At 45.2% G+C, this 18,589-nt stretch overlaps 1 protein-coding gene across 1 annotated transcript in view; it reads right to left on the reverse strand.

Moving 5' to 3' along the window:
• The window catches only part of map3k5 (mitogen-activated protein kinase kinase kinase 5), a 60,547-nt gene that overhangs the window by 8,446 nt on the left and 33,512 nt on the right, over positions 1–18,589 (reverse strand). Inside the window, exons 10-25 of the mRNA XM_021600315.2 lie at positions 16,330–16,483; positions 16,023–16,130; positions 15,761–15,813; positions 14,959–15,054; positions 14,574–14,655; positions 13,880–14,013; positions 12,685–12,812; positions 11,580–11,716; positions 10,919–11,024; positions 8,337–8,494; positions 6,353–6,530; positions 6,154–6,174; positions 5,754–5,931; positions 4,794–4,962; positions 4,380–4,571; positions 3,465–3,570 (exon numbers count right to left, since the gene is read on the reverse strand). Of these exons, the coding sequence (XP_021455990.1) occupies positions 3,465–3,570; positions 4,380–4,571; positions 4,794–4,962; positions 5,754–5,931; positions 6,154–6,174; positions 6,353–6,530; positions 8,337–8,494; positions 10,919–11,024; positions 11,580–11,716; positions 12,685–12,812; positions 13,880–14,013; positions 14,574–14,655; positions 14,959–15,054; positions 15,761–15,813; positions 16,023–16,130; positions 16,330–16,483 (2,000 nt within the window). The remainder of the gene's footprint in view (positions 1–3,464; positions 3,571–4,379; positions 4,572–4,793; positions 4,963–5,753; positions 5,932–6,153; positions 6,175–6,352; positions 6,531–8,336; positions 8,495–10,918; positions 11,025–11,579; positions 11,717–12,684; positions 12,813–13,879; positions 14,014–14,573; positions 14,656–14,958; positions 15,055–15,760; positions 15,814–16,022; positions 16,131–16,329; positions 16,484–18,589) is intronic.

Consider the following 18,589-nt stretch of genomic DNA (forward strand, 5'->3'; position numbering starts at 1 on the left):
ACGTGAAACAAAGACAGCAACATCACAAGCTTCAGTAAAGATCAGTCTATGACTACAATAATCTTTCAAATGCAATTGTTATAATGGCATCTGACGAGTATATACAATATTCTTGTTAAATGCAAATCTCTGTTCTCCTTTTGATGTATCACTATTGGGATTCACCAGGAACGCCAACTCTTGGAAGGACCTATCAAAAGCGTCTGTTGGAGACAGACAGGTAGAGTGGCAAATAAGGTGAGCCCCTCACTTCCTTATAACGAGCCACTTTCCCGCCCTATGGTCATTCTCACTTCTCTTCCTCGCGAAGAGCATTGCTTTCTAGCTAATTATTACTAGTTAATTATTACTAGTTATTAGCCGCAAGGCTTCTAACTAGCTAGCTTTAAACGCCATTTACACAAGCTACCTTTTGCTAGCCACCAGCAGCAAGGCTTCTATCTAGCTAGCCCAAGCCTGCTTCTTGTTGTTCTTTCAACAGGCGTTGCTAGCAAGCCTTGTTCCTCACAATGGCCACTGCTATCCCATCCCAGGAAGAGCCTAGCACTTGAACTCCCAGGTTTTTGCGCTTGCGGTTCCATGATTGTGAGGAAGGATTACCATCCTCAATGCATCAATTGCTTGGGAAAGGTACATGCCCAAGAGGCGCTCGATAAATGAGTGTTGTGATCACTGCAAACTACTGACTAGGGCTGGACAGAGGAGGCTTAAATGAGCATCTATTTCAATAGCCCCTCGGAGCCAACAGCGAAAGCTGAGGCACAGCTCCCCGTAAACTAGCCCAGTTGGGGCGAGGTCATGGATAGACTCGACTCCCTCACCTCACTGTCTGACGATGTAGTGTCAGGGGAAAGCGAGCTAGGGGGTGACGAGGATGACAATGGGATTTATCTCACAGTTATCCTCGAGATAGCTCAGGAGATGGGGGCTGACGATCCGGTTCGCCCGCCCTCTATGGCCCACAGGTCGGACGGCCTTGAGAGCAGTGAAGCCACCCCCTACTCCATTGGAGTTTGGTGGCCGTCTCTCGAGTGGTCGTTTCCCGTAGGGGCTCGGGGCCCGTCAAGGGACCTATGCGACTGGAAGAGACACCCATCTCATACAGCCCCTGTAAAACAACTGCTACCCGCGGTACCAGCTTGCTTCAGGGAAGCTAAGAGCTTGTGGCACAAAACCCTCACTAGCAAGATTTTTGCTAGAAGTACTCCGAGCCTGGATATGCAAAACATGTACTATATGGAGGAATCTGGATTTGTTAACCCTCCCAATGTGGAGCCGCCACTGGCTTACCACCTCAGCCCCTCGCGCCATGTTGCTAACGACACCGACACCTCACTCCCTAGAAAGACACAGCACTTTACTGCCTCCATTTTTCAGAAAATGTACTAGGCCTCGGCCCAAGCAATCGGAGCTCTCAATGTGACCTCTATTGTTGGTTTATCAGGTTGAGCTACTGAAAGAGATGGGGAAGAAACTGGAGCAGGACACCCATTGCCAGATGCTTTGGAGGACAGCTGTATGATTACAGACCTAAATCTCTGTGCCTCCCGTAGTGCCATTCAAGCTTGTGGTTATAGCATGAGCCTAGCAGTAGTGGGTTTAACAGACAAAGTAAATGTGGACCTCCTGGATGTCCCAGTGACACCCGATGAGTTGTTCATGCGGCAGAAGTGTGACATGCGCAAGAAAGAAGGCAAAGCCTTCAACTTCTGCCTGCCCCGCAGACCTGGGCCCCGTGGTAGACCTTGGGTTCATACATCTCGTCCCAAAAATATTTTACATACAGCGGATTTTTAAAGGGCTAAAGAGTTTGGTCTGCTTTGGGTTTACATTTTTGCCATTTGAAAAAAAGCTACTAGCCGCTGAGAAGTGTGGAGATGTGACATTGCTCCATCTTTCACTTTACTACTGCCTTTAGCATCCCTAAACCGTGTTGGGAAGCAGTGAACTACATGGAGTTGAACTAGTAATTGAACTACATTTTGCAGTAGCATGGTGGTAGTTGAACTAAATTCAAATCTAGCTACACTCTTTGGAGAGAAAAAAGGTGCTATCGAAGTTTTAAGGGTTCTTCAGCTGTTCCCATAGGAAGAAACCCTTTTGGGTTCCATGTAGAATAATTATCACAGAGGGTTCTACATGGAACCCAAAATAGTTCTAACTGGAAACCAAAAAGGTTTTAACATGGAAACAAAAAGTGTTCTCTTATAGCCTGAAGAACCCTTTTGGAAGGCTTTTTTTCCTAAGAGTGTAGTGTAACTCTTCTTTTTGTGAAAATAAAATATGGCGGTAGGCAATAATTTCCTTTCAGATCTGCCTAATTCTCACTTGAAACATCGGTTTTGTGTTTATTAGGCTAAAATCCATATTCCGTTAACATATGACCCCAAAGCGATCTATTCATGCAGATTGTAGTATATGTCATTTCAGATTTACTTATGATCATTTTTCACAAAGTAGTTTGTATGTAGTGAACTACTTCAAACTATATTTTCCTTAAGGGTAGCTTCAGCGAGGCTTAACTTCTTCCAGTGTGAAGTAACTGGGAGCTTGGTAAACTACATCTTCAGAGTAGCTTCCCCAACACTACCACTGTTTGCCCAGGGGTTTTTCATTTCGGACGTTGCGCATCTACTTGGATTGAACGAGAGCTCAAAGTGTTATGCCCTTCTCTCATAGGGCCCTCTCCTACTGAGGAGTTTACCTTTTGGGCACTGTTTTTGGGACGTATCAAATTAAACAGAGGAAGAGAAGCATGCTTGAGAATGACCAGAGGGCAGGAGAGTGGCTCCTTATAAGGAAGTGAGGGGCTCACCTCATTCGCCGCTACATGTCTGTTTCCAACAGACGCCCTTTTGTCTTTTTGTTTTTTAACCCCTTTTTCCTCCCCAATTTCGTGGTATCCAATTGTTAGTAGTAGTTATTGTCTTGTCTCATCGCTACAACTCCCGTACGGGCTCGGGAGAGACGAAGGTCGAGAGCCATGCGTCCTCCGAAACACAACCCAACCAAGTCGCACTGCTTCTTAACACAGCGCGCATCCAACCCGGAAGCCAGCCGCACCAATGTGTCGGAGGAAACACCGTGCACCTCGTGACCTGGTCAGCCTGCACTGCGCCCGGCCCGCCACAGGAGTCGCTAGTGCGCGATGAGAAAAGGATATCCCTACCGGCCAAACCCTCCCTAACCCGGACGACGCTAGGCCAATTGTGCGTCGCCCCATGGACCTCCCGGTCGTGGCCGGCTGCGATAGAGCCTGGGCTTTTGATTGGTCCTTCCGAGAGTTGTGATACGTCTCACTCATATTTTCAGAGAATCGGAGTTACAAAAGTAACCTTAAGTTGTGATTAGATTGGGGCTCTGTTCAAAGTCATGTTTCTATCTTTAGTTAACAAACAGTGTCCTGGGCCCTTAGGTGCATAATTACTGATTTAAAACTCTGCAGCTGGAGTCACTGCTATTACCTGGCACCAGAATGGTGATGGCAGTTTGCACCGCTTTACGGATGATATTGTCCAGAGCGAACATCCAGTGGGGCTTGATGTTGTGGTTTCGTAGTACTTTGTTTACCTGGAGATGCAATGGCCACACACACACACACACACACACACACACACACACACACACACACACACACCATTAATAAACAGCTGACCCACACACATACTGCACCTATGCATCCTCTACATGGTCACATTAGTGGAAAGGACAACAGGCTTGACCCCAGAGGGTGTCTGTTTACATTGCGTGTGGTGGCTGCCTAGTAAGCTGAGATATCCCCCTATAATTAGCCTATGGAACAAGCATTTCCCAGAAAAAAGAGAGACTGCTATTTATAAAAAGCCATGCATTCTGGAAAATCCAACTGTGAAAAACAAGTGTGCATCGTGCGTTGATAATAATCTGTTGCAGACAGTGTAACCTATAGACCAGAGCTGGTTTCATAAGTATCCACTAAGGGGCATCAGAGCTCATTATTGAGTTATGTAATAACTCTCACATATCTTACAGCCTGCTACAGTGCTATTTGCATAATTGTATTTGTGATACAGGGCAGAATCAGCCCCTTTACACGATGTGTAATTAAGGGGACATATTTCCCTTTAATTACCCTTAAAGGTCAAAAATGTTTCACAGTCAATAGTCTGATCTGTTTGTTCAAACAATGGCAGCATGGCGACATAATTCTGCTGTGAACGTTTCACAGAAACCCCCTTAAATCATACTTTAATGCCTCCAGAACCTTTGGTCTATACAAGGACTATTTTAATTCCAAGCCATTCACAGTGGATAAATAGACAATGGGACTTTTGAATCATCATAGGCCATTTATAATGCTTATAGAGAGACCTACTAATAGGTGAAGAAAGAGCACTTACTGCATCCTGGAACCCGAATAGCACCACCTGTAGTTGGCTGATGGCCGTGCTGTCAAAGTCTAGCTCCAGTTTGAGCTGGGAGAGGGTGTTGGCTATGATCTTCCTGTCCGCCATGCGCACAAAGTCCCCCAGACTGACCACCAGGGTGGAGATATGCTGATGTCTCAACTTGGTGTCGGATGTCTCAGAACCCTGCACACATAGGGGAGAGGAGGGTGAAGGTAGAGAGAGGAGTGCAGATGATGAGAGGTTTGTTTTACTCTGAGACAGCTTCTAACCTGTTCCCAGATCTGTTCGTGCTGTCTTGCCAACTCCTAGGGTCATTGTCATGCCGAGTGACACGCCAGGGGAAAAAACGAACTGGAACCAGGCCAAACCTTTCCCTGTCCACTACCAGACTAGATGCTAACTGACCTGTTTGAGAGCCTCCACGAGGTTGGCCACCACCTTGTCTCTGTCCTCAGTGAGAATGCGGTGCAGAGTGGCCCTTCTCTCGCTGTCCTTCCTCAGCATGAAGAACCCAGTGTCCTTCTCATCAGGAGACGGAGGAGCACTGTGGTCCTCAAAGTTCTCCACTGGGATACTGGTGGGGAACACAGGTTAGATTAGAGACCTCAGTGACATTTGTTTTAGAACATATTTATATAGGAGAATAATAAAGTTCAAGTTGGTATACCAACGAAATGTTTACTTGCAGGAAGGCACAATTTATAGTCCAATATTTAAATGTGTTTTGGGGAAGGGAGGATTGGGGGGCAAGTGTTTAAAATGGTTCAGTATTTAGTAATAATAACAAGAGTCTGGTAGCAGCAGTTTTGGTGTGTGTGGATGAGTATATCAAATCAAATATGATTTGTCACATGCGCCGAATACAACAGGTGTAGCAGACCTTACAGTCAAGTACTTACAAGCCCTTAACCAACAATGCAGTTATAAGAAGTCAAAAATAGATAAGTCAAAAAATAAGAAATAAAAGTATGTCTGTGTCAGTGTGTTTGTGCGTGAGTGCGGAGAAAAAAACACAGGCTCAGTGAAATTGTTTTGACAACATATTAGTGAATTTTATCATTGTCAACATTACAGGACATTCTTTGGCCACTGTGGTATAAGCATGATCAAATCTGGAGCTAATGTACTCCACGGATGTACAACATGCCTCATTGTCCATAATGCCCAGATAATATACAGAGCATCTGTCTTTATCTCTCACTTACTATAGCAATATTCACAAGTTTCCTCCAGATTTGGGTTTTTCCGGCACTGCTTATTGTCAGATTGATTTTAAGAGGTGTGTTTTTGTGATCTCAAATCCTTAAAATGTTAGCTTCACTGTCCAAACACATACGGTATGGTGCTGACTGTGTGTTGTGTTACCTGAGGAACAGGGAGCGGGTTCCCTTGACGTCCCGATCGCTGTAACACTTGGTGCTGGGCTTGAAGATGAAGGGGTTGGTGTTGAGGTCATTCTCAGGGGAGACGGAGCCGTACTCACTGCTGCTGCTGGTGTCCTCCACCACCACAGGCACTGGCAGGGAGATGCTGCGCAGGTACTCTGGAGGGCACAGAGACGGGTGACGGCACAGTTACACAAAGAAAAGCAGAGCGAGCAACTTGTTAAGGACACGACACGGAAATGATATTACAGTACTACTTCTGTGAGGGTGTCATTTCAGGGTAGGGTGGTCAACAGGATAATTGGGTTAGCCTCATGTCGTTGGGCTCAGACTCAGTGTACTCTAGAGAGGATGAAGCACAGACGCTCAGATAAACTCACCTGAACCTGCTGGTGTAAGAGCTGAGGAGAAAAACATATATATTTTTTAATTCAATGATAAGTATGGATTGTGCAGAGAAATAAACAGACAAAACGTATTTAAAACAAAGTATCTAGAAGCAATTGTCTATCTATTCAGATATATCTATATTCTACTAACTACTGCACTGATTGACCAGTGAAGCGTTGTCCTAGCTACCTGTGAAGCTGCTCTTGCCCCTCTTCTTGCGGCTGGTGACGGTGAGGAACTCATCCGTGAGCAGGTGCAGGGCGGTGGCCCTCTGGTCGGGATCGGGCTCAAAGCAGCGCAGGATGAAGGCCTTGGCCTCCATGGACATGGAATCTGGGATCTCAGGGTGGATCTTAAACATGCCGACCTGTAGTCAAGATAAAACGCAGCACAGTCATGCTTGAGTTAAGGGCCTAAGCTGCAGCCAAGTCACAGTACAGAACTAAGTCAAGTGACCTAGCCAAGTCATGCTAGATTTAAGGGTCTAACTTGCAGCTTTCGCCAAGATAAAACCCAGTCATGTTAGATCTAAGGGGCCTAACTTGGAACAACAGCCAAGATAAAGGCCTAACCTGCATATACTGCCCAGACAAAACCCAGTCATGTTAGATCTAAGGGGCCTAACCCGCAGCTACAGCCAAGACAAAACCCAGTCATGTTAGATCTAAGGGCCTAACCCGCAGCTACAGCCAAGACAAAACCCAGTCATGTTAGATCTCAGGGCCTAACCCGCAGCTACAGCCAAGACAAAACCCAGTCATGTTAGATCTAAGGGCCTAACCCGCAGCTACAGCCAAGACAAAACCCAGTCATGTTAGATCTCAGGGCCTAACCCGCAGCTACAGCCAAGACAAAACCCAGTCATGTTAGATCTAAGGGCCTAACCTGCAGCTACAGCCAAGACAAAACCCAGTCATGTTAGATCTAAGGGCCTAACCCGCAGCTACAGCCAAGACAAAACCCAGTCATGTTAGATCTCAGGGCCTAACCCGCAGCTACAGCCAAGACAAAACCCAGTCATGTTAGATCTAAGGGCCTAACCCGCAGCTACAGCCAAGACAAAACCCAGTCATGTTAGATCTCAGGGCCTAACCCGCAGCTACAGCCAAGACAAAACCCAGTCATGTTAGATCTAAGGGCCTAACCTGCAGCTACAGCCAAGACAAAACCCAGTCATGTTAGATCTAAGGGCCTAACCTGCAGCTACAGCCAAGACAAAACCCAGTCATGTTAGATCTCAGGGCCTAACCTAAGGGCCTGACTTTAGTTAATGGTGGGGAAACAGATCTCTTCTAACCCATAGCTCTGTGGCGCTGTAACACTATGCAGGTGTGCTCATACCATCACAGTATAGGAGGTCAACGCGAAAGTGAAGGACGAATGCCTTAGCTCGTCTGATAAGAAGCACTCTAGAAATTCCCAACATTGATCTGGAATGTAGGCATGAGATTACCAGTGGAGACATTCCAAAAGAATATTCATGTGAGGATTGTTGCCAAACGCTTTCTCACCTGAACAACAGTATAGATGAGAAATTACCCTAAATGGTAGTTTCTCATGTAAGCCATTGCGTAGAAAGATGACAGTGTTAGTGAAAGCATTATTAGCATTACAGATCTATACAATCAGGTACAGAAAAGTGGTTTATAAACACTGGAAAATGCAAGTTAAGACATGTGAACGCACAGCAATTTACTACTGTAATTCAATTAAAATGCATGGAAATGTCCATGCTTCTGGCCTGTATTCAACATGATCTCCATCACAGACCACCCTGTTGGATCATTAGCTTCAGTTTTTAATAGACTACATATGCCCAGACTTTGCCTTTGTGATATTGCTGATGAGGGCAACACTTAAAATTTCCACTTTAGATGAATACAAGTGGAAAAAGCTTGAGGGGGGCTCATTAATGGAACGGAAACTTTAAAACAACACACAAAGGATAGACAGTACTGCACACAAATTCTATCTGTAGGTACTATGTCTAACCTCACAGTTGAATAAGCATGCAATCCAATCACTTGCACAAATGTGCCTAGAGGCGTGTAAAGACAGCTATCTATTCCCGCATCTGACTTCACTACTGAGAGAAAAAGGTCAGCAAAACCATAAATCCCAATGAACAACAGAGGTCAATAAACTGAACATTAGTTGACCTCTGAACTCTGACCTTGAACATGGCGGCCTGTGGTTCCCCCAGCTCGTAGAAGGGTGGTTTCCCAGTGGCCATCTCAATGATGGTGCACCCAAGAGACCAGATGTCTGCAGGCTTGCCGTAGCCTCGAGGGCCTTTATCTATGATCTCAGGGGCCATGTACTGTAGAGTCCCTGCAAAACAACAACACACCAAACCGACTGTAAATTATACACATCACATCTGCTAGTTACAAGTTGCATATGTAGAATTTGCATATAAGGTCTGATACAAGCAAATCAGATTTTAGGGAGGGTGAACTTGGGCTCTATAGTAACCATGGATGAAATGAGTCTAATTGTAGCTTACTGTAAGAGGAGCTTTTATAGAGCTTTTAAAAGGTATGCTAAGTGCTATGGTGAAAATACACATTGGCGTACAATTTAAATAGGAGAAACTGACTGTACGGTAATGATTTCAAGATGAAAAGGAGGTGTATTTCTATGCTCCAATCAACAGTCCACTGATCTTAACAAAGAGGCCAAGCTGTGCTACCATTGGCTGCCACAATGTCAACACTGCCATAACCCTGGAACCCTGACCTGACCACTCTGAATAGAAACGGCAGGCTATTCTTTTGCCGCGGGCCTATTTATTCTAGAGTGGATGCGTCAGGGGGCTGGAACGTAACTATAAATAATTTGTAGACTGCAAATTGACCCAAAGAAGCCCAAACAGATATACTGGGGGGGGGGGGGAATTCAGAAGAATTTGGGCACACAAAATAACTAGTTACTTTGGGACAAAACTAAGGTTATTATAAATAGTCAGTGAGATCACTACGTGGATTGAGGGTCCAGCTCATTTTCAAACATTCTGTTCCATCAAGGCATGTTTACAATGTAGGGAGGGGAAGCTTGGTGGTTCTAAACCCAATCAGGCAGATCAGAACAGACCCGTGGTTATAAACCCAGTCAGGAAGACCAGAACATTACAGTTGATGCCAGAAGTTTACACACACTTAGGTTGGAGTCATTAAAACTTGTTTTTCAACCACTCCACAAATTTCTTGTTAACAAACTATAGTTTTGGCAAGTCGGTTAGGACATCTACTTTGTGCATGACACAAGTAATTTTTCCAACAATTGTTTACATCACAATTCCAGTGGGTCAGAAGTTAACATACACTAAGTTGACTGTGCCTTTAAACAGCTTGGAAAATTCCAGAAAATTATGTAATTATATAATTAGAAGCTTCTGATAGGCTAATTGACATAATTTGAGTCAATTGGCGGTGTACCTGTGGATGTATGTCAAGGCCTACCTTTAAACTAAGTGCCTCTTTGCTTGACATCATGGGAAAATCTAAAGAAATTAGCCAAGACCTCAACAAATCTGGTTCATCCTTGGGAGCAATTTCCAAACGGCTGAAAGTACCACGTTCATCTTCACAAACAATAGTACGCAAGTATAAACACCATGGGACCACGCAGCCGTCATACCGCTCAGGAAGGAGACGCGTTCTGTCTCCTAGAGATTAACGTACTTTGGTGCGAAAAGTGCAAATCAATCCCAGAACAACAGGAAAGGACCTTGTGAAGAAACCGGTACAAAAGTATCTATATCCACAGTAAAATGAGTCCTATATCGACATAACCTGAAAGGCCGCTCAGCAAGGAAGAAGCCACTGCTCCAAAACCGCTATTAAAAAGCCAGACTACAGTTTGCAACTGCACATGGGGACAAAGATCGTACTTTTTGGAGAAATGTCCTCTGTTCTGATGAAACAAAAATAGAACTGTTTGGCCATAATGACCATCGTTATGTTTGGAGGATAAAGGGGGAGGCTTGCAAGCCGAAGAGCATCATCCCAACCATGAAGCACGGGTGGTGACAGCATCATGTTGTGGGGGTGCTTTGCTGCAGGAGGGACTTGTGCACTTCAAAAAATAAATGGCATCATGAGGTAGGAAAATTATGTGGATATATTGAAGCATCATCACAAGACATCAGTCAGGAAGTTCAAGCTTGGTCGCAAATGGGTCTTCCAAATGGACAATGACCCCCAAGCATACTTCTAAAGTTGTGGCAAAATGGCTTAAGGATAACAAAGTCAAGGTATTGGAGTGGCCATCACAAAGCCCTGACCTCAATCCTCTAGAAAATATGTGGGCAGAACTGAAACAGCGTGTGCGAGCAAGGAGGCCTACAAACCTGACTCAGTTACACCAGCTCTGTCAGGAGGAATGGGACAAAATTCACCCAACTTAATGTGGGAAGCTATTGGAAGGCTACCCGATAAGTTTGACCCAAGTTAAACAATTTAAAGCAACGCTACCAAATACTGATTGAGTGTATGTAAACTTCTGACCCACTGGGAATGTGATGAAAGAAATAAAAGTTGAAATAAATAATTCTCTCTACTATTATTCTGACATTTCATATTCTTAAAATAAAGTGGTGATCCTAATTGACCTAAGACAGGGATTTTGTTACTAGGATTAAATGTCAGGAATTGTGAAAAACTGAGATTAAATGTATTTGGTTAAGGTGTACGTAAAGTTCCGACTTCAACTGTACCAGCGGTTATAAACCCAGTCAGGGAGACCAGAACATACCAGTGAAAGTCTCAGTGCAGGGGTTGATCCCAGCAAGCCGTTTAGAGGTGCCAAAGTCAGATATCTTCAGAACTCCACTATATGTGTTTATTAGCACATTGTCTCCCTGTGGATATAAAGAGAACAGATGGGATGAGAAAAGAGCTCCATTTCAAGTAAGATCTATTCCTTAACCTTAACCCAAATGACTATGATAACAGCCTGGTAATCTAAGGTATTTCCTAGAAGGCAATCAGCAACAGTTGTTACAGTGGGCCATATTCACCACCTCCAATCCAAAACAAGTTTATTAGCATTGACGTGAATGGCCGTTGAGGTGATTTTATGAGATACTATTGTTAAATGAGGCAGAATTTAGAGGCCTATCTTGTCCTGGGTGTAGGAGGAAGAGTATGCTAACCTAAATGACTTGCTCTATTATGGGATGGGAGTGGGCTCAGTGGGTTTTTATTATGACTGAGACGGAGTTATGTCACATTAACCTTCCTGTAGGATGATAAGGGGAAGTCTTTATGATAGTGCCAGGCACCACTTACAAATCAAATCATTTATGTACCCCTGACATGAATGTGGCCTCCCTATTGGCCAGGAGAATACTATACAATGGCCAATCAAAGCCTTTGAAATAGAGCAGTGGAAGAGGAAAAAGCCAAGGCTCCACCTTGATGTCTCTGTGAGCGATCTGGTTGTCATGGAGATATTTGAGCCCCTCCAGGATCTGTCTGGTGTAGAAGCCGATGGTGGGTTCGTTATTCTTCAGAGGGCCCCATTTAGACCTCAGCAGGGCAGACAGGCTTCCTGGATACAAACCACAGGCCAAAGTACAATACATATTAATACATTCTGCTTTACTATCAGCAGGACAGGAGTGTATTCAGTCCATTACATAACTCAGATAACATACACTCACAGGATAGGTTTATTAGGTACACCACCCCGTTCACGAAAATGGTTAGCTCCTACAGTCAGGTGGTTGTGGCTTGCTACACAAAGCAGGCAGATGGGCATCAAGGCATTCAGTTACTGTTCGACTGAACGTTACAATGGGCAAAACGAGTGACCGAAGTGACTTTGAGCGTGGTATGGTCGACGGTACCAGGGTTGCCGGATCCAGTATCTCAGAAACGTCCGCCTTCCTAGGATTTTCACGCACGACGGTGTCTAAGGATTCCCGAAAATGGTGTGACATACAAAAAACATCCAGTCAGCGACAGTCTTGTGGGAGAAAACAGCTCGTTGATGAGAGGTCGAAGGAGAATGGCAAGAATCGTGCAAGCTAACAGGCAGGACCCAAAGAGACTAATGATGGCGCAAAACAACAGTGGTGTGCAGAATGGCATCTTGGAATGCACAACTTCTTCTCCTATGAGCTAAAAACAAGAACAAGCGGCTCTAGTAGGCACGCGGTCACCAACACTGGACAATTGAGGAATGGAATAATATTGCCTGGCCGACTAATCCCGATTCCTGTTGCGTCATGCTGATGGCAGAGTCAGGATTTGGTGTAAGCAGCACGAGTCCATGGACCCATCCTGCCTGGTGTCAAGGGTACAGGCTGGTGGCGGGGGTGTACCGTCGTCCAATCTGCAGCAACTGCGGGATGCCATCGCGTCAGCATGGACCAACATCCCTGTGGAACGTTTCCAACTTGTAGAATCCATACCCTGAACAATTCAGGCTGTTCAGGAAGCAAAGGGGGGTCTGACCCGGTACCAGATGGGTGTACCTAATAAAATGTGTATACGTGTTTGTATTTGCCCTCTTACCTCCGGGAACCTGCTCCATGAAGATCTTGATAAAACCATTCTCGCTGATGGAGCCCAAGTACTGCACAATGTTCTTGTGCTTCAGGTGTTTGTGAAGGGCAATCTCCTCGTGGAGGGGCTGAGAATACCTAGGACAGAATAGATGAAACATCCACTGTTACATCTAATAAGGAAAAAGGACAGGATGAGGTCTTCTCTCTCTCTCTCGTTCAAAAAAAAAAAAAAAAGACCAGAGCACTTTGAAACAGGAAATTGCACTGTTGCACTTAGTAGCTTGCAGTAACCTATCACGGAGAGAGATGTCAGAGGGACTCAGTCTCAGCCCAGTACACCATGGTCAGAGGACAAGGAACACAAGGACACACACCAGCTGGCTACATATGAAATGTCACTCTCCAGCAATCTTCTTCTAGAGATAAATGTTCAAACTGAACACCATCAATAATAAGACTAAATACATTCTCCCTCAATCACACGGTTGGCTATTCTAGTGAATCAGACACTTATTCAATGTTTCCCCCGCCCCCCGAGAGGATACTTCAGAGTTGCTTCTAAGTGATTCAGAATAATTCTTGACACCTTTGAGTTTTCCCATGATAGCCCTCTAATGACTTGTGATGTGATGAGTGGAACAATGTATGGCAGAGGAATCATCTGGGCTGATTGGGCTCTGAAGGAGTCCCATAATAAAACAGGAATAGGTGGAACAATGAGCAGACCAGTGATGGAAGGCAGCGCAAGTACTTGGTACACTAGTTGCTAGGCGACTCTTTCCCCCCCAATTCTTTTCATTGCCCAGTCACTCGATCAGGTGTACGGTATATATATATAACACTTTGGTGTGCCAGAGAAAGGACACACAACAGGAACACAGAGCTAACACAGTCGACGACTTAAACGAGCGTTTTGGTTTCCCTTCGATCTGCCAATCAAATTATCACTCTCAGGAAACCCCCTTGGTTGTTGTGCTCTGAATAACCAATCACTCCCTTTAAATAACGACACAGGGACCTGTTGCAATTCAGCCTTCCATTAGCAAAGGGCCTCTTAAAAGACCGCAAAAGTGTCATGGATGCTTATTATGTCAACTATAGTAGCCGGTGCAATGACAATACGCGTAAGGGGGAATAGTAGAAGCTGAGGATTTGTGCTAGGGTCTTTTTGTGGAAAATTTCAACTTAACATGTTCACCTACCTGCTGTCTCTCTCCGGTATCTCCTTGATGGCCAGCCGCACCTGGTTGCTAAGGTCCCGGCCTGCGTACACCACTCCAAATGTGCCTTTTCCCAGAACCACCCTCTCCCCGAGCTCATCATACTCATAGTCGTACTGAGGAGGAAATGATTTTAAAGATGACATTTTGTTGCATGTTAACTTCAAGGGCCATAACGATAGAGTTACAACAGGGATATAGGTCCATCTTAGAGCAGGTGAGCCATAAGGTGAGAGTGGCGGCTGGGTATCAACTAAGCAAAGGACAATGTGAGCTTTGCAAGGTGTGGCATTGATCAAACAGGGCTCAAAAACAATTTGTGGCACCATGCTTGTGTTTGACAAGAAGTCTTTGGGTAATTATTCACAGACAATTATTTCCCCCCGCCTCACCACTGGGGGAACAGGTGACTAGAGGAGCAGGTGCTTTTCCTACTCTACACTATTGGTTTCCATTGCAAAACGTAGAATGAACAGCATGACCCATGTCCACACTGTAGGAAGTTGCCTCTATCCATTTCCACACTGTACATTGCCTCAATCTGGTTTGATTTTGATATAGAATTTGGAAAACAATCGGAGAGACAATTGCTGCTGCCTACACCCTACACATTCTGGAAATCAGGTTAATCCTGTTGGAGACAACATACAATGAAAATATCCCTCTCCTCCCTCACCTCTAGGGCGTCAGCGTCACACTCCCCCTCTTCGGAGCCTTTCCATGTTTCTTCTGCGATGCTGTTGACCAGATCACAGAACCTGCAACACACAGATCACCCCAGATGACCTTTACCACACTTACAAATACGTCACAGGAGTAGTTGTGAAAGAACACTAAGCCCAGGCACCCTTTCATACACTCTCAGCGTGAAAACTCAATGGGAGAAAGCTCAAATCACACCAGCACTGACTCACTGAATCACACTGTGGAGCTAATAAGACTGGCTGCCTGTGCTTTGGTTCTTCTCCGTGTAAATCTCTACAGTACAGTCACTGCCTTGGACAGCGGCTCACATGCTGGTGAGATGGAGTGGTCACGGCACAGACAGAAGAGTGACAGACCTTTTGCAGTGCATCTCTGTGCAGAAATAGATCTGGAAGTCCTCAGAGTTGTTTAGCACGTACAGGAAGGCACTGCGCTCGTCAAACTTGGAAATGCTGAGGAAGAGGAGTTGACAGTTAGAGACGAGATGGGGGAATTCACCTGACATAGGACACTGGCATAGACTGGATGTCTGAGCATAGCCATCTGAGAAATCTCTCCAGTTGTAGGTAACTAGAGAAGCTTTTCATTTTCACCAGAGCTGTAAAAGTCTTTAACCACCAAACATTCTTCTTCATTCAAACACATAAAACAAGTTACAGTAACTCGGACGGAATGAGCATAACTCAGAGCGTTCCTTCCCACACACACATACACCCTGTTGAGTCTCCACCAGTGTTCAGCGGAGTGAACAGGGATTCTAAGCCAGCTAACCGAGGCGAGGGCTGAGCAGAGTGGAGCAGAGCACAGAATGAGTGGTTGTATTCAGCCCACCATGGCACACTGTTGCATCAGAGGGAACTGCCATTGTCTCCTAGTCCACTGGAGGGGGAGTGGGCACCGAGTAAGATACGTTCCCTAGCAACATCTCACAGAGGCCCTCTAGAGTGGAAGATCATTCGGCCTGTCAGTCTGCCACTGAATTATTTTGTGGAGAGGGAGTCAGGGAGGGTGGAGGAGGGAGAGCCACGGAGGGACCGCCACAAAATCATTTGTTATGTTGGCGGCATATGGGAAAGAGGAGGAGAGTAGCGAGCAGTGACTTCACTGTCCATATATTACAATGAGTGTGTAGATCAGGACAGCTGTGAGATCACCAACCTGACACCCCGTACTGACATGGCGCTGAAGTTCCACTCATGGACCCCCCTGTTCTGTTAGAGAGATCAGAAAAACATGAACCTCAGAAAATATGACAAGGACTGACACCTGAAAATGTAACTCTGATGACCTGGCAAAATGTGTCAGTTCAGAGAAAGAGAGAGACATACTTAGTTTATGAGACTCTTTCCAGTGGAAGAAAAACCACAAAGCAAAGGCACGAGGCAGTTGTCACACACTCTTCCTGTGGTCAGTAACTTACCTTGTCATCAGGAGCAACATGCCAGATGGAGACAGTGTTCTCCTCCACATCGTTGTTTATGGACAAGTACGAAGGCTGATAGACTTTCGTGGGCTCCAGTATCAACACCTGGAAAAGAGGACAACCAATATCACCTCGAGATCAGAGAAGTAAACAGTCTAGGAACACTGCCTCAGTTGGTGCCATTGTTATGGTTTATGTGTGTACAGTATATGTCTAACTGTCAAGTTCAAGTCTAAACAGTGAAGAACGCCAGGAAGGAAGAGCGAGCATGGGGCTCAGTGGCAGTCACATCAGGGAGACATACTGGGAAGCGGACAGATGAGACGTCTTTCTTTGTGGCCTCCACCAGGAAGTCCATCCAGAAGTCCACCAGTTCCTGCTTGGGCGGTGGCTGCTCCACAGAGGGCTTTTTGAAATGCTGGTAAATCAGGATGGTCTCCACGAGAGAGCTCAGATACCTGGGGTGCAGTCAACACAAACGTTAGCTTGAAATACATTTTAAAGGCCATTGACCGCAGAAAAAGAAAATGCACTTAAAACAGATCAAAATCTGTTTGAATACGGTGTCAAAATCTGGAGCTTGAAAGAATAGGGTCGACACATGACTGAAACCGCATGACTGAAACTGAAGGATCTCAGATCGATTGTCTGCGGGGCAAAGTTAAACTACCCTTTCATGTCAGACAGTCATGACCATACTTTTATGGGAAAGAGGGTCATTCTGTACATGTATTAAACTTTGAGTTTGACCAATTCCAGTCAATTTCAATATTTGAAATAAATTTAAAAATAAATAAAAATGACCACAAAAAAATCATCCATATATCCACCCCTGTGACTACAAAAAAATAAATGACATTTAAATTGTGCAAAGTAGGTTTAAATAAGTTGTCTACACCGAGTGTACAAAACACGAATAACACCTTCCTAATATTGCCCTCAGAACAGCCTCAATTTGTTGGGGCATGGACTCTACAAGGTGTTGAAAGCGTTCCACAGGGATGCTGGCCCATGTTGACTTGAATGTTACCCACAGTTGTGTCAAGTTGGCTGTATGTCCTTTGGGTGTTGGGCCATTCTTGATACACACGGGAAACTGCTGAGCATGAAAAACCCAGCAGCGTTGCCGTTCTAGACACAAACTGGTGAGCCTGGCACCTACGACCATACCCCGTTCAAAGGTACTTAAATCTTTTGTCTTGCCCATTCACCCTCTGAATGGCACACATACACAATCCATGTCTCATTGTCTAAAGGCTTAAAAATCTGTCTTTAACCGGTCTCCCCTTTATCTACACGGATTGAAGTGGATTTAACAAGTGACATCAATAAGGGACCATAGCTTTCACCTGGATTCACCAGGTTAGTCTATGTCATGGAAAGAGCAGGTTCTGTACACTCAGTGTATACAGTGCCTTCGGAAAGCTTTCAGACCCCTTGACTTTTTCCACATTTTGTTACGTTACAGCCTTATTCAAAAATGTATTAAATAAAAATAATAAGACTCTAAATTGAGCTCAGGTGCATCCTGTTTCCATTGATCATCATTGAGATGTTTCTACAACTTGATTGGAGTCCACCTGTGGTAAATGCAATGATTGGACATGATTTGGAAAGGCACATACCTGTCTATATTATATAAGGTCCCACTGTGTTGAGGCACAGAACCTGGGGAAGGGTACTGAAAAAATTCTGCAGCCTTGAAGGTCCCCAAGAACACAGTGGCCTCTATCATTCTTAAATAGAAGAAGTTTGAAACCACCAAGACTCTTCCTGGAGCTGTCCGCCCGGCCAAACTGAGCAATCTGGGTAGAAGGGCCTTGGTCAGGGAGGTGATCAAGATCCCAATGGTCACTCAGACATAGCTCTAGAGTTCCTCTGTGAAGATGGGAGAAACTTCCAGAAGGACAACCATCTCTGCAGCACACCACCAATCAGGCCTTTATGGTTGAGTGGCCAGACGGAAGCCACTCCTCAGTAAAAGGCACATGACAGCCCGCTTGGAGTTTGCCTAAACTCTCAGACCATGAGAATCAAGATTGAATCATGAGATTCTGAAACCAAGATTGAACTCTTTGACCTGAATACCAAGTGTCTGGTGTGGAGGAAACCTGGCACCGTCCCTACGGTGAAGCATGGTGGTGGCAGCATCATGCTGTGGGGGTGTTTTTCAGCGGCAGAGACTGAGAGACAAGTCAGGATCATGGCAAAGATGAACAGAACAAAATGCAGAGAGATACTTAATGAAAACCTGCTTCAGAGCGCTCAGGACCTCAGACTGGTGCAAAGGTTCACTTTCCAACAGGACAACGACCCTAAGCACACAGCCAAGGAAATGCAGGAGTGGCTTCTGGGACAAGTCTCTGAATGTCCTTCAGTGGCCCAGTTAGAGCCCAGACTTGAACCCGATCGAACATCTTTGGAGAGACCTGATAATAGCTGTGCACCAACGATCCCCATACAACCTTACAGAGAGGATCTGAGAGGATCTGCAAAGAGGAATGTGAGAAACTCCCCCAAATACAGGTGTACCAATCCTGCAGTGTCATACCCAAGAAGACTCA

The sequence above is a fragment of the Oncorhynchus mykiss genome, chromosome 4 (genome assembly GCF_013265735.2).
Source record: "Oncorhynchus mykiss isolate Arlee chromosome 4, USDA_OmykA_1.1, whole genome shotgun sequence".
Lineage (NCBI taxonomy): Eukaryota > Metazoa > Chordata > Actinopteri > Salmoniformes > Salmonidae > Oncorhynchus > Oncorhynchus mykiss.